The sequence below is a fragment of the Salvelinus sp. IW2-2015 genome, linkage group LG2 (genome assembly GCF_002910315.2).
Source record: "Salvelinus sp. IW2-2015 linkage group LG2, ASM291031v2, whole genome shotgun sequence".
Classification (NCBI taxonomy): domain Eukaryota; kingdom Metazoa; phylum Chordata; class Actinopteri; order Salmoniformes; family Salmonidae; genus Salvelinus; species Salvelinus sp. IW2-2015.
In genome coordinates, this window is record NC_036839.1 from 13,086,884 (window position 1) to 13,113,960 (window position 27,077).

Below are 27,077 nucleotides of genomic sequence, written 5' to 3' on the forward strand. Positions count from 1 at the left end.
ATCAGGCATTTATGGTAGAGTGGCCAGATGGAAGCCACTCCTCAGTAAAAAGCACGATAGCTCGCTTGAAGTTTGCTAAAAGGCACCTAGATGACTCTCAAGACCATGAGAAACAAGATTCTCTGGTCTGATGAAACCAAGATTTAAATCTTTGGCCCGAATGCCAAGCGTCACGTCTGGAGGAAACCTGGCACCATCCCTACGGTGAAGCATGGTGGTGGAAGCATCATGCTGTTGGGATGTAGCGGCAGGGACTGAGAGACTAGTCAGGATTGAGCGACGCTCCACATCCAACATGACGGAGCTTGAGAAACTCCCCAAATACAGGTGTGCCAAACTTGTAGCGTCATACCCAAGAAGACTCAAGGCTGTAATCGCTGCCAAAGGTGCTTCAACAAAGAAGTGAATAATGGGTCTGAATACTTATGTAAATACTTTTTAATACATTTGCAAAAATTTGAAATCTTATTTTGGTTTGTCATTAGGGGGTATTGTGTGTAGATTGATGTGGGGAAAAAATAACAATTGAATCCACTTTAGAATAAGGCTGTAAAGTAACAAAATGTGGAAAAAGTCAAGGAGTCTGAATACTTTCCAAATGCTCTGTACATGTCTAGACACGTTGTGTCAAGTCACTCTGGTTCACACTGATCGTAGTAGTAGTCCATAATACATTTTCCCCACTGATCTTTGTCTATAGCGCCTGCTAAAATTCAGGGCAGTAATGTTGTTTAGTGCAGTCCATGTTGTTGAGCGCAGTCCAACGTTATATCTTTCAAAAAAGCAGCGGTAGCCAGGATTATCTCCACATACTGGGCAGCACACATTATAGACAGAAACATTATATATGGCAGACCAATCCAAACTCATTTCTCGGCATGTCCAGCCCATCCATTATCTCAGCTAATCATGGCTAGCGGGAAGGTCCCTGTCTTTTTCCGTGGATTAACCAACTAGGCTCATAATTTAACAATTCTATTTGTATTTACAGATGGCATACAAGTTTATTTTTAAGGCACATGAAAGTTCACATGTTCCCGAAGGCATTTTGATAAAAAATGTAATAAAACATTCAAATTGACAGTTATATTCATTATAATGCCACTATTGCTTTTGTGCCGAGTTTCACTATTTATAAAGGTCACTTGGTGCTTATTATGATGTTTTGGCTACTGATGTTTTCATCATTTCATCAGTTTTGCAGATGCACGAATTCTCTTCTCTCTGTCTACTTCTTCTGTCCTTCATTTCATCCCGCTGTAGATTGGGGAGGGAGGCTGTGGCGCCTCCCTGAATCATGTCCTTTCATATCGAGGCTGGGTTTCCTTTAGTATTCATGAGGTTTCGTCAAAAAAACATAACAGACCGTGTGGCACTCAGTTGATTTATGTTTGTTTACATTAATTTATTTGTATCTGAAGCGAGTTAATTAAAACATGTCCCTGGGGTCCTGGATGTTTATTGAAGACAATCACACAGAGTCCCCATTTAAATGAATTCTCACATCATAGGCCCGTTTGATTTGCAGCGAGCACTGAGCTTAGTTAAATAATCATTCCTCTTGATTCTCCCTCATCAAATGGACTTAAAATCCAATGCGAAGTCACTCAGGCCCAATTTTCACCTTGGCGGCTCCAATACAATGGAGAGGGAGAGAGTCAGAAGCTCATTCTGGATCCTTAACATGTTGTGATTGCTACTGCACACTTCTGTCACTCACAGAGATAGGCAAATGATGTGTCGGCCAGACTCCCCTAGGACTCGTCTCTGGCTGCGTCCCAAATGTCACCCTATTCTCTATATGGTGCGCTACTTTTGACCAGCGTCTTATGCACAATAAAGGGAAATAGTGTGCCATTTGGGACAACATCAGTGTTGCCAGGGTAACATGTTAGAAGTGTGGTCAGAAAGACCTCAGGTTGGGTAAATTGTCCAAATCGGATGGCTGTGGCTCACAGTTCACAACATGAATATAGCAGCTTCCTACAACCTGAGGCGACTTGTCAATACAGAATGGCTTATTAATCGGTTTATTTACAATGCATTCGCAAAGTATTCAGACCTCTTCCAGTTTTCCACATTTTCTTACATTACAGCCTTATTCTAAAATTGATTAAATATGTGTTTTCCTCATCAATCGACACACAATACCCCATAAACACAAAGCTTAAACAGGTTTTTAGACATTTCTGCAAATTTATAAAAAATAATTTAATAAAATACCTTATTTAAGTAAGTATTTAGACCCTTTGGTATGAGACTCGAAATCGAGTTTAGGTGCATCCTGTTCCCATTGATCATCCTTGAGGTGTTTCTACAACATGATTGGAGTCCACCTGTGGTAAATTCAACTGATTGGACATGATTTGGAAATGTACACACCTGTCTATATAAGGTCCCACAGTTGAAAGTGTATGTCAGAGCAAAAACCAAGCCATGAGGTTGAAGGAATTGTCCGTAGAGCTCCGAGACAGGATTGTGTCGAGGCACAAATCTGGGGAAGGGTACCAAAAAATGTCTGCAGCATTGTAGGTGCCCAAGAACACAGTGGCCTCCATCATTCTTAAATGGAAGAAGTTTGGAACCACCAAGACTCTTCCAAGAGCTGGCCAAACCGAGCAATAAGGGCCTTGGTCAGGGAGGTGACCAAGAACCCGAGGGTCACTCTGACAGAGCTCCAAAGTTCCTCTGTGGAGATGGGAGAACATTCCAGAAGGACAACCATCTCTGCAGCCCTCCACCAATCAGGCCTTTATGGTAGAGTGGGCAGATGGAAGCCACTTCTCAGTAAAAGGCACATGACAGCCCGCTTTGAGTTTGCCAAAAGGCATCTAAAGGACTCTCAGACCATGAGAAACAAGATTCTTTGGTCTGATGAAACCAAGATTGAACTCTTTGGCCTGAATGCCAAGCGTCACGTCTGGAGGAAACCTGGCACCATCCCTACGGTGAAGCATGGTGGTGGCAGCATCATGCTGTTGGGATGATTTTCAGCGCCAGGGACTGGGAGACTAGTCAGGTTCGAGGGATAGTTGAACAGAGCAAAGTACAGAGAGATTCTTGATTTTAACCTGCTCCAGATCGCTCAGGACCTCAGACTGGGACAAAGGTTCACCTTCCAACAGGACAACCACCCTAATCACACAGCCAAGACACCACAGGAGTGGCTTCGGGACAAGTCTCTGAATGTACTTGAGTGGGCCAGCCAGAGCCCGGACTTGAACCCGATCAAACATCTCTGGAGAGACCTGAAAATAGCTGTGGAGCGACGCCCATATCGTGGCAGTGTGGAAATGATCTCAAATGAGTACAGGAAATGCAGAAATTGATGAAAATGCAGGAAATAATTTTAGGTTGAAGTTGAATTGAACAGTACAAAACAATCAGAATGGAGATTTTTTTTTTTTTTTACTAGGCAAGTCAGTTAAGAACAAATTCTTATTTTCAATGACAGCCTAGGAATAGTGGGTTAACTGCCTGTTGAAGGGCAGAACAACAGATTTGTACCTTGTCAGCTCGGGGATTTGAACTTGCAACCTTTCACTTACTAGTCCAACGCTCTAACCACTAGGCTATCCTGCCGCCCCAAGAAAGACACATTGAATATATGTGTTGCCACCCTAGGGTCACACACTACTCATAAAGCAAATTTAGAACTTTTATTAATCAAAAACATAAAATACCGTCATACCATCAACATTTTGAAAAATACCATGATATGATATATTGGCCATATCGTACATCACTGGGCCGAGCTCCGTACAATCCAGTACCTCTATGTCAGATGGTGCCAAAGACTCCAGCCACCCAAGCCATAGACTGTTATCTCTGCTGCCGTCCAGCAAACGGTACCAGAGCATCGGCTCTGGGACAAACAGGCTTCGAGACAGCTTCTACCTCCAAGCCATAAGACTGATATATAGCCATACGTCTGCTAAATACTGTAGTTAATTAATAGTTACCTGTACTATCTGCACTGACCCTATCTTGCATTGACTCTATGCACACTCATAAGACTATTCTGTATATACACACTATATACACTGACACTCACACAAAACCCACACATTCACTACACACGCACACACATACAGTACCAGTCATATGTCAAAGGGAAATTATGTTTTTTGAAATGTTTACAAAGTTAATTTGTGGAATTTCTTTGCTTCTTAAGGCGTTTGAGCCAATCAGTTGTGTTTTGACAAGTTGGATGTGGTATACAGAAGATAGCCCTATTTGGTAAAAGACCAAGTCCATATTATGGCAAGAACAGCTCAAATAAGCAAAGAGAAACAAAATAAATTCCACAAATGTACTTTTAACAAGGCACACCTGTTAATTGAAATGCATTCCAGGTGACTATCTCATGAAGCTGGTTGAGATCAAGGCAAAGGCTACTTTGAAGAATCTCAAATATAAAATATATTTTGATTAGTTTAACACTTTTTTGGTACCTACATGATTCCATGTGTTATTTCATAGTTTTGATGTCTTCACTACAATGTAGAATATGTAAAAATAAAGAAAAACCCTGGAATGAGTAGGTGTGCCCAAACTTTTGACTGATATATATATATTTATTTATTTATTTATTTTATTCACAAAAGTAGTGCACCGGGCATTTAATAATCCTGTATTAGTGAACCGATATGCAGCATGGGCAAACCTCCCCCCCCCCATTGGAGAAAGACATCGCAGCACCCCCTACCCCCAAACTACTTCCCCGTGGCTATGCTTTGAGGTACCCTGCTGAGGTTTGTAAGTGATTACAGCTTATATATTCAGTATTCACCACCTATTTTCATTTCACAGAGTTCCCCTTCCCACTTTAGAAATATACATCTGTCATTTTGCTTCTGTTGTTTTGAGAAAAAAGATATGCCACATCCACCTTGCAGCTTAGCATGCCATTTACAAACATTACTGTATGACTTTTAGAAATACTTAAATATGACTAAAACATTCCAAGCCGTTTCATTCACCCTTGTCCCTAGTGCTGTTACATCACATGAATGGTTCAGATTCAGAGTGGCATGTTTTCTTTCTTCATGTCATGACTGAAGTTATTTCAATAACACATGTTTTTAACACTCCTTGACATCATAATGACCTTCCACTCCTGCACTGGCTGGATTGAATCAGTGCGGTACTAACACAGGATAGTATAACGTGAGATGACGAGGCGGCAGGTAGCTTAGCGGTTAAGAACGTTGGGCCAGTAACGCTGGTTTGAATCCCTAAGCCAACTAGGTGAATTTGTCAAATCTGTCGATTTGCCGTTAAGCAAGGCACATAACACTAATTACTCCTGAGTGTCTGCTAAATGACAAAAATGACAACAGCAAGCCACTGCTATAGGGAATAGGAAGCCTCTAGGAGCCACGTGCCACTGAATCTGAACATCTTGAAAGCCCCATGCAGTCTTTTTAATTTACTGTATGTCTAATAAATCAGTGTGTGTGTTTATTTAATGAAAATAACTAAAAATATATGTTTAACCCCCTAGAGTGGTTAGTGAAAATCGAATTAGCAGTTTTTTTTTGCATTGGATGCGTCTCAATCCACTGCCCTTCCGCATCTGCGGTGAAAGATGGCAGAGCTAGAGCGGTGTTCGTCAGACCATGAGACATCCCGAAAATGTGTCTTCTCACGAAAACGTCTATAGCGTCTGAACGATTTAGCCTACAAACTCTTATGACCCCCCCGATGGAAAGATGAGACTCTCCTGAACACGTACATGTTGTTTTGTTGTAGGACGCCCACAAGTGTCTAGAGACTCGTCTAAAGTCGGTACAGCCAATCTGTCATCTTCTGTATGTAGTGAACAGTTTGGGCTACACACTAAAATGACCCCTCTGGAAAAGTGAGTCTCCATTCAGCCACAAGAGCATTAGTAAAGTCGGGCACTAATATTGGGCGATTGGGTCTGGCTTGCAGTCATCATAACAATTCATCCCAAAGGTGTTCGGTAGGGTTGAGGTCAACCTCAGGCCAGTCAAGTTCTTCCACACCGATCTCAACAAACTATTTCTGTATGGACCTCGCTTTGGGCACAGGGGCATTATGATGCTGAAACAGGTAAGGGCCTTCCCTAAACTGTTGCCACAAAGTTGAAGCCCAGAATTGTCTAGAATGTCATTGTATGCTGTAGCATTAATATTTCCCTTCACTGGAACAAAGGGGCCTAGCCCGAACCATGAAAAACAGCCCCAGACCATTATTCGTCCTCCACCAAACTTTACAGTTGGCACTGTGCATTCGGGCAGGTATTGTTCTCCTGTCATCCTCCAAACAGATGGGGATGCGTGATTCATCACTCCAGAGAACGTGTTACCACTGCTCCAGAGTCCAATGGCGGCGAACTTTACACCACTCCAGCAGACGCTTGGCATTGCGCATGGTGATCTTAGGCTTGTGTGCGGCTGCTTGGCCATGGAAACCCATTTCATGATGCTCCCGGCGAACAGTTCTTGCGATGACGTTGCTTCGAGAGGCAGTTTGGAACTCGGTAGTGAGTGTTGCATCTCACTACTGAGCCGTTGTTGCTCCTAGACATTTCCAATTCACAATAACAGCACTAACAGTTGACAGGGGCAGCTCTAGCAGGGCAGAAATTTGATGAACTGACTTGTTGGAATCCTATGACTGTGATACGTTGAAAGTCACTGAGCTCTTCAGTACGGGCCATTCTACTGACAATGTTTGTCTATGGAGATTGCATGGCTGTGAGCTCGATTTTATACACCTGTCAGCAACGTGTGGCTGAAATAGCCGAATCCACTAATTCGAAGACATGTCCTCATTCTCTTGGCCATGTAGTGTGGCTACACCCCGGTTTAATAATTTACATACACAGCCCTGTTTGGTGGATAGGATTGTCTAGAGTAGGTGTGGCAATTGCAGTCCTCGAGAGAGCCTGATTGGTGTCGCGGTTTTGCTCCAGCCCCAGCTAACACACCTGACTCCAATAATCACCTAATCATGATCTTCAGTTAAGAATGCAATTTGATTAATCAGCTGTGTTTGCTAGGGATGGAGAAAAAGTGTGACACCAATCAGGCCCTCAATGACTGGAGTGCTCTAGAGCCTACCCCGCTTAAGGTGTCGCCTAGCCGAACTCAGCTAGGCGAACCGAATGAGTGTGCACGCATGCTCCCTTAAAAGACCTTCATCTCTCGTTGAATGACAACAAACACTTAATTGAAAAATCACTGCAAAAATGTAAATCTAAATAAGATTAAATATCTTAAATCAAGGCAATATATGCTTGTTTTTTATTTCTTCTTACCAGGCAGTTTTTATGTTAGAGCATTTCACTTGTTTCAAGCTTTTTTGTCCTTAATTATCTTAATAAGATAATATAACGTGTTACTGAGATTGCATTACTGGTTCTGAGTAACTTAATGCTTGAAACTAGAATTACCAGAATTATAAAGCTGTTTGATCAACACTGACAACACTTTGTCAAAGTCAGAATTTCTTATTTCAAGCATCTTATCCTTTTCATCTCTTCACATATTAAGAACAGATAATGACCAAATGGAATCCACTGTTTTATTGTCATCTTACACACAGCAATCATGTAGACAAAATACAGTACAGAACAAAGACAGTACACTTTTCATATCTGGGGAACACACTATGAGTCATTTGAACTGTTGTACAATTCTATTACATCCCCAAGATGGTATTTGACTTGTACATAAGTTTGGCTCTTGTTGCTAATTGTGTAATAAGAGGTAAAATCAACCAGCTTTTCAGCATCCACTAACTCAGTGGCCTGTGCAAGGTGTGGGCCATGACGTTTCTATCAAAGCGTATAGTTTGACATGGTTGACATTCCAAACAATAAAGCCTAGAATCAACAAGAAATAGGTTTTTGACCAGTCTAAATTCTGGCATATAACCATTCAGTACGTTGGCAAAGATCATGGACTTCTGAGTTATGTATTTATTACAATTTATTACAAGCCATTTGACTGATACAGCATGGTTTACTTCATTGAAATCTATGAAGTCTTTTGGCAGCTTTCATATATTTGGTTCTGATTGATCAAAGACTTGCAAATATTTTTTAAATTTAGCTTGGAAGCCCATTGTTTAAAGAAACAATGTTTCGACTCGAACCGCATACATATACTGTATGTCTGACCATTGGAACCAATTACTTTATCTGTGATGGCAAATGTATCATATAATGCTGTTTAGGTGTAACATTGAGGCCTGGAAAAAGCTCCTTCCAATACTTCAAATGATTTTCAATGAGTAACTTCAACCTAGACACTGTCGCAATGGAAAGAACAGGTGCAAATACTATCTGTACAATCTCTATTAGCTCAATTATCAGTTGTATATATGCATTGACTTCCAAACTCCAAAACAAATGGCAATATCCTTAGCAGGACAAGCATTTGCCCAGATGACTGTTTTAGTTTACCATCACTTGACGTTAATGTACTAACATAAATTGGGGATGGCCGATCTCTAACATCTAGAGGGGAAACCAAGAATAGCAGAATTCACTGAGTCCAGATCAATCTGCCCTGATACAACAAGATGATTCAAAACACATTTGATTTCCAATGGGGCTACGCCCTCCAGAATTACATGCATAAGGTCTTGCGGAGTTTGTTGTATAATATCAAAGGCTGGGAATTCAACTAACTTGCTCCTTCTATTGATCCCGTATGTTGTTCTCAGGCTGATCAATCAACGACAAAGGGGCGTAGACTTCGGCTTGCCTCAAGAAAATGTTTTGTGTGCACAAACAGCCACATTTTTTTTGTCATAATATATTCACGAACTGCTTCGGATGGAAGGCACGCGGACCCCTTTACCCCTTTAATGTAGGAGGATACATATGCAAATTAAAGATGACTGACTGGTCATTGGTCAGAATAATCAGATCAGATTGTGGTGTTATGCTTTGGGCCAAAAACTCCATCCCACCTGAACAGGCTCTTACACTAAAAGGGCATTATCATAATTTTGACAATTTCAGAGTGTTATTTCGACCTCGTAGTGTGGAAATATCACAACAAAAAACTAGAAAATCTAGTTTTGGACTGCACTGCACCTTTAACATATTTAAACTCTGTGAATCCCTCATACCAATTATGCACTAAACTGCTTTCAACAGCGTCTCTCAAAGGAGCGTTCCTGTGGTGTTGTGACTGCCACGCAACATTGCATTGTCAGTCATCACGGCTAAATGAAAAGGAGGTGCCGCTCTTCAAATTCACCCTCATATCCAGGGCACTCACGGATGAATCCGCAAAGTATTTTATGCTTTTGCAGTTGCAATTAGGCACTGGTTTCGCTTGATTCGCTTATATGAGCACAATCACACTTCAAGGTTTTGTCCCTGAATTGGAAATTAATTACAGTCGATCACGACTCTGAAAACATCCAGTTGTACTGCAGAGAATCACCTAAAAATACTTGACAAACACCAGATGTTCATGTCTCTTTGATGAGGTAGTGGTCTGCATGGGATGTACAGTATGGTCCACATCTGTGAGACATTGTAGCTCAATGTTACTGCATCCTTCCTCTCAGGTTACTACAGAGTAGCTGTACAGTGAAACAGTTTCTGATTAGCAAGTCTCCTCTCTTTCATTCTAATCCATCCACAACAATGGACATCTACTTACCCCACGCCCAGTGTCTAACGGCATTGTGTCTCTCTCACAGCAGTATGTCATATCGAATACAAAGCTAGGTTTTTTGCTCCGATACAGCTCTTCAATATTCAGATTTTTTTTGTCGGTAGCAGCTCGTTTGACTTAATTGTCTCAGTGTGAGAAATGTCTTGGCAGCAGAGCTAGTAACAGTACTTTGGCAATGGTCCTTGCTTCTGCCGCTTTATTATTATGCCCAGTGAAGAAGTGGAATTCTCCACCACTTGTGAAGGCTCTGTAGATTCATCATGTTAGCTTGGCCGTCTCTCTCAGAAGGCTGCGTTGGTCCAGGAAGTTTACCCCCGAGGAGGTGTAGGACAAGCCATCCCTGTTAACCCCGTCTGTCCAAACAGGAAAGAACGCCATCCGTCAAGCAGACGATTCAATAATAATTTGATCATTTCATTGGAAATTATGAAGGAAGCAGCCGTAATGGCGGCGGCCAGGCCTGCGCCTCAAGGTCCTCCTTCCCTCGTCCTAGGCCACAATCGTGTGCCAACTTCCTCTGCCATTTAGATCTGTGACAGAGATCATCATGAGAGCACTACTTTGTTACAGTTAAAGTGCTTACTCTTGTTTTATCTGTTGCGAGGGTTATATTTGTCTCATTTCAAATCAGACTATTTGGGTGTGATTTACTCACAGGTCGCATCCAAGAAATTTGCATGGGACATATTTATACTATATTTCTCATCTGATAGTGAATGTGCGGTTCTGAGACTGGGGTGTAAAGTGTCTCGGCTCCTCCAGGTTTGATTGTAATTAGGAGACAGAGAGAGAGAGAGAGAGAGAGAGACAGATCCACAGGGTCCCACAGCCCTTCTCCCATCCCCCAACCCCTGTCCAAGTCAGATGTCCGCGAACACAGCAGAACCTGTTCAGTACAAGGCACAGGCAGCACATCCTACTTTTAGAGCTCCACTTGGGAGACAGTATTTGGGGAGGTTAGTTGAGGTCGTTGAGCAATGCTTCAACCAGTTCATCATCTGGGTAGGGGATGCCACCTGGGTCATATTCATTAGTGCACAACATAGCAAAATGTTTTGCAATGGAAAACTTAACAAATATTTATTGTTGGACAAATCCAGGTAGACCCCTATCCGTTTCAGCCTGTTTGCTTCCGTTTCGTTCCTAGTGAATACAACCCTGCTCAAGTGGACTGGAGTGGGTTATAGCCTAGTCAGACGATTGCGTATGAAGGTCACAATACAAGGGCATGCCTTCAAGTCCCAGCTTTGATTTCATACCAACAAATAGCTACTGTATTTTCTCACCGCCAAATTCCATTGTATAATGGCAAAAGTGGAATGAGGTCAGGGCTGGCTTAGTCTATATACCGAACTGATGTATTTAGGGACCTATAAAAGGGGAGTACGCGTAGATGCTAATGATAACCGTCTTCTGGTAGAGATGCGAAAGGCTTTCCCATAAATCTTCCCAAATAAATGTTAACTACAAAGTAGCCTATGCCTACCTGGCAGAATGATTTCATGATTATTTGCATCAATCCAGTGATTCAGGCCAAAGAGTTCAATCTTGATTTCATCAGACCTTTAGGTGCCTTTTGGCAAACTCCAAGCAGGCTATCATGTGCCTTTTACTGAGAGGTGGCTTCCGTCTGGCCACTCGACCATAAAGGCCTGATTGGTGAAGTGCTACATAGATGGTTGTCCTTCTGGAAGGTTCTCCTATCTCCACAGAGGAACTCTGGAGCTCTGTCAGAGTGACCACCGGGTTCTTGGTCCTCTCCCTGACCAAGGCCCTTCTCCCCCGATTCAGTTTGGCCAGGCGGCCAGCTCTAGGAAGAGTCTTGGTTCCAAACTTCTTCCATTTAAGAATGATGGAGGCCACCATGTTCTTGGGGACCTTCAATGCTCCAGACATTTTTTGGTAACCTTCCCCAGATCTGTGCCTCGACACAATCTTGTCTCGGAGCTCTACGGACAATTCCTTCGACCCCATGGCTTGGATTTTGCTCTGGGATCTTATATAGACAGGTGTGTGCCTTTCCAAATCATGTCCAATCAATTGAATTTACCACAGGTGGACTGAATACTTTCCGAGTGCACTGTCGGACCGTCACATCAGAACAAACTTTGTTTAGATTTTTTTTTTGTCTATCTGTTGTTCCATGTAGTTAATCTGCTATTCAATGCATTTCTATTGGCTAATAGTACCAGTAATGCCAAATTCATTATTTTATATATTTTTTTTATACCTTAACGGTTCTAAAAATTCAAAATCAATATGAAATACAATAATGTAGGGGAATCAGGCAAAAATATAACTGATTTTATAGGGCCCTATGTATTGCATCAAATGCCTTTTAGTCACCAAGCCTATTGGCTTTACAAGAACTTTGAGGTCACACAGACAGCTTAGTAGATTTCTGATGACATAAACCAACAACAATGTAAGCTACTCACAGTTGATGTTGTTGTATGGTTTGGTAATACACCAAAGGTTAACATCTTATACATTTTAAACCACTAAAGTTCCTAAACAATTGTACTCTTTTTTTTCTCCCGTCCAGGTGGTTGCATATCACTACTGCCAGGCTGACAACACCTACACCTGCCTGGTCCCAGAGTTTGTGCACAGTATCGCTGCCCTGCTGTGCAGAGCGCACCAGCTCACCGCCTATAGAGAGCTGCTGCTGAAGGATTCCTATCTACAGAGCATGCTCAGTCTGCGCTCCTGCGTCCAGGACCCAATGGCAGCCTTCCGCAGGGGCGTGTTGGAGCCGCTGGCCAACCTCCGCAAGGGTACGATGCTAAACCAGTTACACCTAGGTTCATTCATATCTGACTGTCTCATTGTCACTGGTGTTCATGGTCCATAATTATGTCTTGAAAGCACACATTGAATCCATACTATAATCTAGGCCTTCAGTGGATCAAGGTTTCTGACAAGTGTATTATAACTGTTTATCGATCGCTCGACAAAACATTAAGTACACTTAGCATCAAGTAGCTCGGTCACGAAAATCAGAAAAGCAATCACATTAATCGTTTACCTTTGATGATCTTCGGATGTTTTCACTCACGAGACTCACAGTTAGACAAGAAATGTTCCTTTTGTTCCATAAAGATTATTTTTATATCCAAAATACCTCCGTTTGTTTGGCGCGTTATGTTCAGAAATCCACAGGAAAGAGCGGTCACAACAACGCAGACGAAAATTCCAAATAGTTTCCATAATGTCCACAGAAACATGTCAAACGTTTTTTATAATCAATCCTCAGGTTGTTTTTCAAATATATAATCGATAATATATCAACCGCAAATGTCTTTCACAGTAGGAGAGGGAAAAACAATGGCTGTCCAAACTCTGTTGCGCGAGCAAAACTCATGTGACCACTTGACGAGATGTTATCGTTCTGGCTCATTTTTCAAAATAAAAGCCTGAAACTATGTCTGAAGACTTTGGATTTGGACACCTTGAGGAAGCGATAGGAAAAGGAATCTAGTTCATATCCCTTTAAATACAGCAAAGGGAGGCTATGGAACATGGAGTTTTCAAAATAGAAGCCACTTCCTGTTTGGATTTTCCTCAGGGTTTTGCCTGCAATATCAGTTCTGTTATACTCACAGACAATATTTTGACAGTTTTGGAAACTTTAGAGTGTTTTCTATCCAATACTAATAATAATATGCATATATTAGCAACTGAGACTGAGGAGCTGGCCATTTACAATGGGCACCTTTTCATCCAAGCTACTCAATACTGCCCCTGCAGCCATAAAAAGTTAAATGGGTTAAGTGCTGGCTGTACAGAGGGAGCATAGTCTGCGGGGACATTGTTAATTGCTCAATGTAGAAGCTCTGCGTTTGCTTTGACAACATTGATTTGAATTGATGTTACACTAAATGGTTAGTATTACTTTGTTATTGTTGTCAGGGCAGAAGAATAGTGCCTCTCCAAGGAAGCGTAAACTTGGTGACGGTTGCATCTCTCCGAGACAGACAGACAGAAACACGACTATCTCAAGGTCAAGTCCGTTTTGCAAAGACAACACGACCCACTATTTTCCCTGCTCTGCAGTGAATCGATATGTTACTGCAGGAGCCTAAACAGACGATGTAGATATACAAACCCAGTGTTGGAATGATGGAGATGGAAAAGAATGAGGACCAATGTGCAGCCAGGGCATGCAGCAGCTCTCCTGTGACGGGGCCTCTCACGACTGCCCCCTGTTCCTTATTGAAATGAATGACCGTGTTTGATTGGGCTTGATATGGGGGGGAAGTGTTGATTTGTCCACTCCATCACAATGATGCTGGGGGGGTTGAAACATCCCAACTGGGAGGGGAGTTGAAATCTGCACATTTTCCTGTCATTTATATTTTAGCGTGTTTCTGATCACTGTGCAAAGCTGGATGTGAGGAGGAACACTAGGTTGTGTCCCAAATGGCACTCTATTCCCTATATAGTGCACTACTTTTTGACAAGTAGCCTATGGTCAAAAGTAGTGCACTATATAGGAAATAGAGTGCCATTTGGGATGCACACAAGGGCCCTGTCGTTCCGCTGCTGTGAAAGCATGGCTTAGATACTGCAGTGAAGAAGAGCAGATCCCCGCTGCGGTCTCACCACAGAGCAGTTTAGCGTACTGCACTGTCAATATGGCTGCGGATTAAAACACACTCATGTTCATTCATTACTGTGCTAGTTGTAGAGATGTGGGAGAATACCAGAGTAAACCGTCTTAAGATGTGTTAATGCACCAGGCACTGCAGTGCAGAGAGATTTTATCTAAGTACAAAGTTGTTTGTAGTTCTTTTTAAGTGTGGTGTCCAACTATCTTACTCTCTTTCTCTGCTGTATCTTCAGTTCTTATTTTTACTGACACGTTTCTGGCAGCAGCTTGTATGTCTAGCCTAAATTTTATGAGAACAAACTGGCATGTTTGCAGTCGACTTGGCCTGAAAGGTTTGTGAATTGTCGATTTGTTTCTTTCCACCATGTCTTCTCTACTGATCCGTGTGTGTGTGTGTGTGTGTGTGTGTGTGTGTGTGGTGTGGGTGTGGTGTGTGATATTGGGTGTGTGTGTGTGTGTGTGTGTGTGTGTGTGTGTGTGTGTGTGTGTGTGTGTGTGTTTAGAGAGGAAGATTCCAGAAGAAGACCATATCATACTGATAGACGGGCTAAACGAGGCAGAGTTCCACAAGCCCGACTACGGAGACACCATTGCCTCCTTCATCACCAAGATAATCTCCAAGTTCCCCTCCTGGCTCAAACTGGTTGTTACTGTCCGAGTCAACCTACTGGTGAGTCTACATGTACACTCCTACTGTACGGTGTATGATTACAGAAAAGTTACCAAAATGTTGCAACTTAAGATGGTGTTAAACTGTCCAAGTAATGTACAGTATGACTTAATGACAGGGATATTTTGTAATCTGCCTATTTGTATATGTAGGGCGACAGGTAGCCTAGCGGTCAAGAGCGTTGGGCCAGTAACCGAAAGGTCACCGGTTTCAATCCCCGAGCTGACTTGGTGAAAAATTTGTCGACGTGCCCTTGAGCAATGCACTTAACGCTAATTGCCTCTGTAAGTCACTTTGGATAAGAGCGTCTTATAAATTACTAAAATGTAAATGTTAATATGTCACCATACAGGTATTCATGTTGATATCCTATAATTCACGAATTAATTGAATTGACAACTTGTATTTTTCTCGGTAAGGGTGCTGATGAGTTTAGCTGTATTCAAGGGCCATTTCAGCACAGCTAACTTGCCAATTTCAAGTGAATTAAGATACTTTTTTTTACAACCTCCATGGGTATGTCTGGGTATCCATATTTGATACCTCTCTCACTGAATGACACAAGCACTGGCAGATCCTGGCAAGTGTAAAAGAGGAACTGCTTTACGAAGCGTTTCTTGTTGTCATACACTATCCTCTACAAAGTGTCATTTCTGTCGAGTGCATCGAGGACAGTAGTGGAGAGAGTGAGAGAAATAACAGTTACCCGTTAAACAAGACAGCATGACAACGGAACATGCAGACAGCCACTGACTGAAATTGACACTGAGTCTACCAATGGAGGAGATGAGCTGAGCTGGGGTGATCCAAATTCCCTATTCCCTATGTAGTGCATTACTTTTGACCAGAGCTCTGACTACATAGGGACTAGGACGCCATTTGAGACGCAGATCCTGGTGTCACTTCTTTGCATTCTTTGCAGAGTCTGATGTCTGATGGACAGAGCTAGGCTGTAGCCTGTAGACTGTCAGAGAATCTCAATTTCATACTCCTCGCGTCCTCTCTCCTCGCCTCCTTCTCAAAACCCATTGGAGGAGGTCAGATGGGAGGGACCTCTGGCTCTCCATCCAATAGGTTCGCAGAAGGAGGAGAGGAGAGAGGATGCAAGGAGTGCAATTGAGATTAATCCTGGGCCTTGGGATAATGTGGCAGCTGACTGAAAGCCATATCTGTACCAGCTCTTGTCATTATTGCTCTCTCAGCCACTCTGGCCACGGGCCCAACCATCCATCAGTATGCATAGGCAGGAGTTAGTTACACTGCACTGCAGACAGGGAGCATAGGAGACTGCACTCTAGATCTATGCTGTTCTGTTTTGTTTTTCTTGCGACTGGAGAATTGAAGGGGTAATGGGGATTATTCTGATTTCGTATTCAGTTTTTTATTTATTTTTTCCTCCATTTTGGTTAATCCTTGCATGGTGTGTGTGGGTGATTCTGTGATGTGCAGGGTTCGATACTGTGATCAAAACAGTCGCATTTGCAACCGTTTGACTTGGCAGTGCCAGCTGGTCTGCGCATGCTCTGAGGACGTGACTAGGGATGCCCGGGGCCGGCAGCCTTGCGAGGGTTAACACATTTAAATATTTTACTCACGTTGGCCACGGAGAAGGAGAGCCCACAGGCTTTGGTAGCGGGCCGTGTCAGTGGCACTGTATTGTCCTCAATGCGAGCAAAGAAGTTGTTTAATTTGTCTGGGAGCAAGACGTCGATGTCCGCGACGGGGTTGGTTTTCTTTTTGTAATCCATGATTGACTGTAGACCCTGCCACATACGTCTCGTGTTTGAACCGTTGAATTGCGACTCTACTTTGTCTCTATACTGACGCTTTGCTTGTTTGATTGCCTTGTGGAGAGAATAGCTGCACTGTTTGTATTCGGTCATGTTTCCAGTCGCCTTGCCATGATTAAACGCGTTGGTTCGCGCTTTCAGTTTTGCGCGAATGCTGCCATCAATCTACGGTTTCTGGTTAGGAAAGGTTTTAATAGTCACAGTAGGTACGACATCTCTGATGCACTTGCTAATAAACTCGTTTACCGAGTCAACGTATACATCAATGTTGTTGTCTGAGGCTATCCGGAACATATCCCAGTCCACGTGATCGAAGCAATCTTGAAGTGTGGAATCTGATTGGTTAGACCAGCGTTGGACAGACCTGAGCACGGGCGTTTCCTGTTTAAGTTTCTGTCTATAGGCTGGGAGCAACAAAATGGAGTCATGGTCAGATTTGTCGAAGGCAGGGCAGAGGAGGGCTTTGTATGCATCGCGGAAGTTAGAGTAGCAATGATCCAAAAAGCTACCAGTCCATGTCGCTCATTCAATATGCTGATAGAATTTAGGAAGTCTTGTTCTCAGGTTAGCTTTTTTTAAATCCCCAGCTACAATTAATGCAGCCTCAGGATGTATATGGTTTCCAGTTTACATAGAGTCCAGTGAAGTTATTTCAGGGCCTACAAGGTATCCGCTTGGGGGGGATATACACAGCTGTGACTATAATCTAAGAGAATTCTCTTGGAAGATAATGCATTTGATTGTAAGGAATTCTAGGTCAGGTGAACAAAAGGACTTGAGTTCCTACATGTTGTTGTGATTACACCATGAGTCGTTAATCATAAGGCATACACCCCCGCCCTTCTTCTTACCAGAGAGAGGTTTGTTTCTGTCGGCGCGATGCATGAAGAAACCGGTTGGCTGTACCAACTCTGACAACATATCCCGTGTGAGCCATGTTTCCATGAAACAGAGAATGTTACAATCTCTGATGTCTCTTTGGAAGGCAACTCGTGCCCTAATTTCGTCCACCTTGTTATCTAGAGATTTGACATTGGCAAGTTATATGCTCGGGAGCAGTGGATGGTGTGCTCGCCTTCTGAGTCTGACCAGTAGGCCGCTCCGTCTGCCTCTCCTGCAGCGACCGTGTTGTTTTGGGTCGGCCTCTGGGATAAGATCCCATGTCCAGGGTGGAGGTCCGAACAAAGGATCCGCTTCAGGAAAGACGTATTCCTGGTCGTAATGTTGTAAGTTGACATCGCTTTTATATCCAATAGTTCTTCCCGGCTGTATGTAATAACACTTGAGATTTTCTGGGCTAACAATGTAATAAATAATACATAAAAAAACAATTATCTGCATAGTTTCCTAAGGACCTGAAGCGAGGCGACCATCTCTGTCAGTGCTATTTTTAATCTAGACTATGTCATTTTGTTATGTTGATTATTTATCACATGCGCACTGCAAACATATAGCCTATACATAACCTGTCGGACAGAGAGAGCACGCAGCTCTCAAACAGCTGGTTGTTGCATGGAGCAACTCACCGAAGACCGACAGCGGTAGTAGGGGTAGGAAAGCAGTAGGAAAGATGCTCCAAGTTATGATATCTACCAGTAAATGTTAAGGCAAGAATGGGTATGCAAACCAGTTATACAAAAAGTTTAACGTTTTGGTTTAATATTTGCAATGCGCAATTCAGTCATCATCGAATAGCCTACCTTGAACATCAGACATTTCCTTCAATGCAAATGCTAATCCATTCTTAAAGTGGTAATGCATAATTTTTTGCATACATTTTGGGGGAAGTTTTTTTCTATAGGGTATTACAACAGTTAAGTATAAAATGTAGGTCCTTGAAAATTACATTTAAGTGCTTGAAAAAGTAATTGAATTTGACTTGCCAATGTCTATATGAACCCTGTATAGGCTACTTGCTCAAACCGCAAATGAAAGATAAAAATCACCTGCTATTGAAATGATGCACGCATTATTCGCTTTCCTGGCAGATCTTGACCTGGGTCAGTATTTTTTTCATTCTGGCCAGTAGCTTTCATTTGGCACTGGCTCGGTGTGCCACTGGCAAGTCTACCTGATTGTCGAGCCCTGCTGTGTGCGGTGCACGTAGTGCCAACATGTCTACCACTTTGTTTAGCCGTTAGCGATGCTAATGATAGCCTAACCGTTTTCGGGGAGATGGAAAGGCAATTGAAGCTAACTACAAAGTAGCCTATGCCTACCTGGCAGAATCATGATTATTTGCATCAATCCAGTGGCCATTTGTTTTGAAAACTCCATCACAAGTGCACTAAAAGAGCACCTCTAGCCAAACACAACTGTCTGGCTGGTGTGCACTTGAATTAAAGGGTATCTACACAAAAAAATCTAAATTTCTCACATTTTTATCAGACCTTAACAAGGGTCCCCTGATGTGGTTTTAGCATTAGTTGTTTAAAAAAATATAATTCTAGAGCGAAAATCTGAAGAAAAAAAACTGGGGGAAATCATACTAATCAAAAAATTTTTGACGTGGTATCGTTTTGGTATCAAGTATGTTCTAAATTGAGTGTTAGGACCCCTGGACCAGAGAGAGGATTTCTCATGTTTGTGTTCATGGATCTTTTTGGGTTGGGTTGGGATTAGGCTACATGTCATGTTGATCCATCATTCCAAAAAAGAAACCTGTACATTTTTTTTAAAACCTGGGAAGTTACTGAAATTTTGCAAACCTAGGGAGGCCCTTTGATAAATTATCTCATGAAGTAGGTAGGATAAGTGGAGACTAGAGCCAGATGAGGGTGTGAGTGTTACCTCATGCTCACACATCCAAAGTGTAAACAAGATCTCGGGGCAAGGTTGCTCACAATGGCTAACACTACAAACTAATAAGTGTGAGGTGTTCTTAGGTGAGGTGTTGCTCAGAAACCTTGGCCAGTCTGTGTATTATTCAGTATGTTTTTTTCTCTTTTCTCTCTCTCGCTCTCTTGCTCACTTTCGCTGTGTCTGACTCTCCTTCTATCTCTATCTCTTTTCCCGCTCTCACTCTCTTTCTGAGAAGGTGTTATCTCTGGGCTGCATTACTTCTCTATCCTCTCCAGAAAGGCAGGGGGATTGCAGCAGGATTAAGGTAGATTGATTTCTCCCACCCTGAGGAGTGAGATTGAAGTGTGGGTTGTGTCCACAGCGTGCCCACTAAAAGTCTCCCCAATGGCCCCATCTCCTGCTCTCTCCAGCTCTATCACCTCCCAGCTCCCAAAGCCTTTGTTTGCAAACACATCGGCGAGTGACTGCGGCAGGCCGATAGCTTAGTGCTCAGTGTCAGTTCCAGCTAGCCCCCTGTGCTTACTGACCCTGGGCTGATAAGAAAAGCTGGAGGAACCACACATGATATAGCCTTCATGGAGAGTGGAAGATTGTCCATTAAGCTCTTCATTTTGTGGTGGTTTCTGTGTTGTGGAAACCGTTTTGGAATAGGAATTTGGAATTCTGGGCATACACTTACTTGTAAATTATATAGTTGATTTATTGTTTTTCCCACTTTCTCATTTACATAGACACATCTTTTTTGTGTGGGTGATGGTACTGGAGAACATATATTTATAATATAATAACAATATAATGTAACAATATAATATTACAGTGCAGTAGCAAATCTAATGACAATATCCTTGTGTCTTCCATAGGAAGTCACCAGCCTCCTCCCCTTCTCCAAGATCTCCCTGGACGATTTCCCAGAGAACAAGGAAATCAACACGGACCTCAATGCCTACATCCAGTACCGCATCAACGGCAGCAAAGACATCATGAACAACATCTCCCTCAATGGCAAGGCCGACCCCATCATTGTGGGCAAGGTGAGCAGCCACCTGATCGCCCGCAGCCAGGGCTCCTATCTGTACCTCAAACTGACCCTGGACCTGTTCGAGAGGGGCCACCTGGTGATCAAGAGCGCTAGTTACAAGGTAGTGCCCGTGTCGCTGGCCGAGCTCTACCTCCTGCAGTGCAACATGAAGTTCATGACTCAGTCGGCATTCGAGCGCTCGCTGCCCATCCTGAATGTAGCGCTGGCGTCTCTCCACCCGATGATGGATGAGCAGCTGTTCCAGGCCATCAACGCGGGTGCCGTGCGTGGTGAGCTGCCCTGGGACGACTTCCAGCAGCACATGGAGACGTTGTCCTGTTTCCTCATCAAGCGGCGGGACAAGACGCGCATGTTCTGCCACCCATCCTTCAGAGAGTGGTTGGTGTGGAGGGCAGATGGAGAGAGCACCAACTTCCTCTGTGACCCCAGGTGAGCTAGGCTAACTCAAATCTACCCTGGTTAGTTAGGTGAACTTAAGCCCAATTAGTGAGTTAGGGAGCGCAGCAAAATAGCCTCAATTAGCCTTAGCTAGCTAGCTGGCTAAATTTGCTTGCTACTGTCGCTAGCTAGCTTCTTTGCAAAGATTTGATGCAGTCAAGACAGGCACTACCATATGGTATGATAGATAACCTATGGCAGCAACACGTTTGTCTAACTAGCGCGAGTTGGTTTGCCTACTTTCTCTCCCTCCTGCCACACACATAGACTGTCACACACACTGGTCCCTGCTCCTCTCCCGCCACACCCCCACATTCTGCTGAAACAAGCAGAGTGCAGCACACCAGCTCTCTCCCGATTCGCGCAAGGAATTCTCCATTAAATAAAAAATAAAAAAAGATTTGAAACGCAACATGTAAAGTGTTGGTCCCATGTTTTATGAGTTGAAATAAAAGATCCCATGACATTTCCATAGGCACAAAAAGCTTATTTCTCTCAAATGCACACATGTCTCCTTTGCCAAGATAATACATCGACCTGACAGGTGTGGCATATCAAGAAGTTGATTATTACACAGGTGTACCTTATGCTGGGGACAATAAAAGGCCATTCTAAAATGTTTTATCACACAACATAATGCCACAGTTGTCTCGAGTTTTGCGGGAGCGTACAATTGGATAGCTGACTACAGGAATGTCCACCAGAGCTGTTGCCAGATAATGTTAATTTCTCTACCATAAGCTGCAGTACGTCCAACCGGCTTCACAACCGCAGACAACATGTACCCACGCCAGCCCAGGACCTCCACATCCGGCTTCTTCACCTGCGGGATTGTCTGAGACCAGCCACCCGGACAGCTGATGAAACTGTGGGTTTGCACAACTGAAGAATTTCTGCACAAACCGTCAGAAACTGTCTCAGGGAAGTTCATCTGCATGCTCGTCGTCCTCACCAGGGCATTGACCTGACTGCAGTTTGGCGTCGTAACCGACTTCAGTGGGTAAATGCTCAACTTTGATGACCACTGGCACGTTGGAGAAGTGTTATGTGGGCGAGCGTTGTCATGCCATTCATGCGCCGCCATCATCTTATGATTCAGCATGATAATGCATGGCCCCATGTCGCAAGGGATCTGTACATAATTCCTGGAAGCTGAAAATGTCCCAGTTCTTCCATGGCCTGCATACTCACCAGAAATGTCACCCATTGAGCATGTTTGGGATGCTCTGGATTGACGTGTGCGACAGCATGTTCCAGTTCCTGCCAATATCCAGGAACTTTGCACAGCCATTGAAGAGGACTGGGACAACATTCCACAGGCCACAATCAACAGCCTGATCAACTTTATGCGAAGGAGATGTGTCGCGCTGCATGAAGCAAATTGTGGTCACAACAGATACTGACTGGTTTTTTGATCCACGCCCCTACCTTTTTTAAAGGGGTCTGTGACCATCAGATGCATATATGTATTCCCAGTCATGGGAAATCCATCGATTAGAGCCTCGTGAATTTATTTCAATTGACTGATTTCCTTATATGAACTGTAACTCAGTTGCATTTATATTTTTGTTCAGTGTATTTCAACTATTCAGATATCAACCCAAAAAATCATGATATTATTTGAGTAGTGAAATCATTTCAAATGCCCACTCTGGAACCCCCTACAAACGTGCCTAGCATATTCTGTCAGGGGGTTAACACTGACAGTAGAGCTTTTAATCAGCAATACATTCATAGCCAGTAGGAGATTTCTCTTTTCAGTCATTCAGTTGTGTTGAATTGAAATTGCAGCCTCTCTACCATGAGTGACATGTGTGGTTGCCTAGGAGAGATGGCTCACTTTGGCATTTCTTCTAGCACTCAGAAGGAGGAGAAATAATTACAGTACCTTGTTTAGAGCTGCATATTCTGATCTTCAGACGCTTTTAAAAATGTAAATACCGAGGGAGACAGTGTACCATTTTGTTTAAGGAGCAAACAAGCACAAGTATGAATGGTTGTATTGAATGGTTGTTTGTGCAGTAAAGAGGGAGGAAATTACCATCAATAAGAAGTTGTGCATGACTCATCTCTGCCTGGGAGACCTCTGATGTCTGATGTCTGTTTCTTCACTTGAAGAGGAAATCGAACATTCAAGACAGCTTCGCCGCGTTCCCTTTTAAGTTATATCAATCCACTCCTTTTCACTCAATCACAGACATGTTATTGCTCCCTAGTTTGTATACCGCCATTAATCGATACACATGGGGCAGGATACTTATGTAATCCGCGAGGAGGGAGAAGACGGCGCTTCGCTGCAGAAGAAATTATTGAATTTATAGCTCAACTCTGAAACAGAAGCTGACAAGTCATATTTGTTCCTGTTGCTGTTAAGATGTGCTTTGCTGGGTGAGGGGATGGATGGACAGCCAGGAGAAGTAGCCTAGCCTGAATCCCAAATGGCACCCTATTCCCTATATAGTGCACTACTTTCGACCAGAGCCCTATGGGTCCTTGTCAAAAATGGTGGACTAAATAGGGAATAGGGTGCCATTTGGGACACTACTGGTGTTGTTTGGCAGAAACACAGGGGTTGTCAGCATACATCCTGGGTCCCGTCCCTGTCACATTATCTTACATGGGGTCGACTGATGAAATGTAGGGCTCCTTCAGTGCTCTGCGTGTAGGGAAATTGATTTAGCTCAAGTCGGATGAGGGAGGTTGTTTACTGGCAAGGATGTTTCCATAAACACTATTCAGTGAAATAGAAGAACCATCTGAATGGAGTTCAGACACCACTGGCAACTGATGTCGACATTTGAATTTCAACACTCATTTGGGTTGGAAATGAATTTGCTCTTAGACATGGTTTTCTCTCAGCAAAGATACTCTTGAGTTGGCAAACTGTAGGCTTAGTAGCAAATGTATACTATACAGTAGTTAGCATTACTACTGTCAAGAGTGTACTACTATTTGGTTGTTATCATTTATAACAACAAGAACTAGGGATTCATGATATATCGGTGAACATATCGGAATCGAACGATATTAGCTAAACATCGCTATCGGCCCGATGTCTAGTTCAACGGCGATGTGAAAAACCGATATCAAAGCTGACGTGCATACCTATATAACGTAGGTAAATGACATCATGATGCCACGTAAAATTTTGCGCTACACCTGCAACACAGCATTCCTAACCTAGCCCACAATGTCTGCTGTGTGGATCGAACAGTCAACAAGTCATTTGAAAGAGTAAAAACATTTCAGCGAGACAACTCAAAGGCAAAATCCATTCATGCCAAGATAATGGAATTCATTGCCCTTGACAATCAACCGTTCTCTGTCGTGGGTGATGTTGACTTTCGCGACTGGTTGAGCACCGGTACACACTAACGTTACCAAGTGCGCTATTGTTCAGATGTTGCCCTACCGGAGTTACACAGTAATAGCGTCACTGCTATTAGCTTCAGGATATACTATGGAATGCTGTTTGGGTCTTTGCGTGTCAAAAAAGATACACGTCAAATAACACTATTTGACGCATTAAATAAGATTTTAATTTGACACGTCAAATACAACCGTTCTATTATAGAATGTTATGTGTTCTGAATTTGCACGTGCAAGCCAAGCGCCACCACTACTATCAGTAGCACTGTCAAAGCTGTATAAATGTCTGCAAACCCGCAAACACCGGCCACGAACGATGTGTTTACAATACTGCATTATTTGTTCGACCGCAACCTCTGGGGTAGCTAGCTAGCTTTAGCTTGGTACCTAGCTAGCACCAATACAACCAATATAGCACCAATATAACCAATCTGAAAACAGTGACCAGTAGAAACTGCAGTAATTTTCACTATTCTTAGCAATGATTTAGGAATCCTTGTGAGTAAGTATTAGCTAGCTAGCCACTTGTTGTTTACCTATTGAAATTGAACTTCAGTTCATGAAAATAAATAGCTAGCCAGCTGCTTAACCCTGTTGCCCAAAGCTAACGTTATAAGCAGCCAGCTAGCTTTATCTGTCTAGTGAGGCTCGACCTGACCAGGTTATGTGTTGTGAAGCTAGCCACAAGAAGGATTAGACACAGGAGTGGAATTTGCGATTTGCCTTCAAAATAAAAGTACCTCTTTGAAAGTGATGCAGAAGGTTACAATTGGTGGAATCATGCCATATGTAGACTAGATCATGTTAAACAATGTTGGAGGGTGAAGCATTGAAATGGGGTATCAGTTTACTTGGTGACACCCACAGAACACAACTGTGAAGAGTTTACGCAAATATTAGCATTGTAGCTCATATCGCGGGACTGTGACTATGTGAAATCACCTCCCCAGTCAGCCTATTGTGTGTATTGACATTCCTATTGCACTGTACAGATTTACCTAAGGATTGAGGATCAATGAAATGGGGTATCAGTCTAGTCAATACCCAATATATTTTTTCCCAACATCCTCAGAGTTATCAGACTCTAAAACATCCACGCAGTATTGTTTATTCTCTGGAATAGTGTTCAATACACATAGGTTGACAATAAATGTGGCTCAATTCACAGTCCCGCAATAAGAGCTACAATGCTAATGTTCTCTGGGTGTCACTGAGTAGACTGACACCCCATGTCATTGATCCACAATCCATAGGTAAGGATGTACAATGAAATAAGTATGCTCCCAATTCTAAAGTATAATACATCCAGTGTGATTTCAACCAAATATTTGTCAAATTAACAAATTATTTTCTTTTGTTGGTTTTATATAACAACATTCCAACGTCGTTTAGCATGATCTATTCAATTATGGCATAATTCTACTATTTGTATTCATTTGCGTCAATGTCATTGACATACTTTTATTTTGAAGGCTAACCGCAAGTCCACTATTGTGGCTAATCCTTATTGTGGCTAGCTTCACATAGATGGTTCCGCCCACCATTAATCAAATAAGAACTGTCTTATAAATTACGGTTATTTTAGATGATGACACCTAGCTATATAGTTTCACTGTTATAGAATGCTTAAAAAGCTGCTAAAATTGTAAATATCGGTTATCGGTATCGTTTTTTTTGTGGCAAGGAAAATATCGGATATCGGTATCGGGCAAAAAAGTCATAGCGGTGCATCACTAACAAAAACTTATGTGGTCCCTAAAGCATCAACACAATATGAAGTGTTATTGTAGATTTAAAGAGAAATCTTTGAAAACAAGCACATGATTAGGTAGCAAAGATTGGTGATCGAAGACATGGGCTAATGCCAAACAGGAGGGGGACACGTACAAACTTGGGTGGTTACTGTATATTGTAAGGGAATATGTATGCATCCTATCTTAAATATTATCAAGGAATTTACTGTGTTCCACTTCATCTTAGATTCATTTTGGCAAGGAATCTCAATCTGCAAAAAAGTCATTGTTTCCTGCGGTGTTGCTGCCATGTGGAACGGGCTAATGTGTCTTTAGACTGTGATCTTTTTAGACTGTGATTAGACTCTGATTCTTCATACCCTCATTAGTGACTACCATAGTGCACACTAATCATACTAGGGACATATCCCAAATGACACCCTATTCCCTATATAGGGGTCAAAAGTAGTGCACTATATAGGGAATAAGGTGCCATTTGGGACGCACATGATTGTCCTTACTTTCTCTCTGTTCTGACTCACCTCTGCATACCTCCTCCAAGCTGCAGTCACTGACCTCTATACACCCCCTCTCAGACCCCTCCAACACAATCTGTCATAACAAAAGCAAGCGAAGACCTGGCACGAGGACTGACACACAGAGCTAGAAGAAAAGCTTGTTATTGCCCCATTTAAAAGAGAAAGCACACCTTAACGGAAAAAGTTCAAACTGAAACGTCAGTCATGCGTGGTCTTTTAATGAAGTTCTTTGGTAATTAACACCAGAGAGCAGAGCTTCAGTGAGAAAAGGAAGGTGGTTACATTCAACACAAGGGCTGCGTTCTCTAGCCTACACCGCTTGTACTCCTCTCCTCACGGGCCGGGCCTAGACACTAGCGTTTAACAGTGTTTAATCAGACCGGCCAACAGAGAGGCTGACGTGGAGTAATGGATAGA

The 27,077-nt window shown here is 42.7% G+C and overlaps 1 protein-coding gene across 10 annotated transcripts in view; it reads left to right on the forward strand.

Annotated features, from left to right (window-relative positions):
* Positions 1-27,077, forward strand: part of LOC111974587 (protein TANC1) — a 278,980-nt gene that overhangs the window by 201,133 nt on the left and 50,770 nt on the right. For all 10 annotated transcript variants that reach the window (XM_070447122.1, XM_024002429.1, XM_024002466.1 and 7 more), the window contains 3 exons: positions 12,214-12,445; positions 14,784-14,950; positions 20,403-21,010. In XM_070447122.1, the coding sequence (XP_070303223.1) occupies positions 12,214-12,445; positions 14,784-14,950; positions 20,403-21,010 (1,007 nt within the window). The remainder of the gene's footprint in view (positions 1-12,213; positions 12,446-14,783; positions 14,951-20,402; positions 21,011-27,077) is intronic.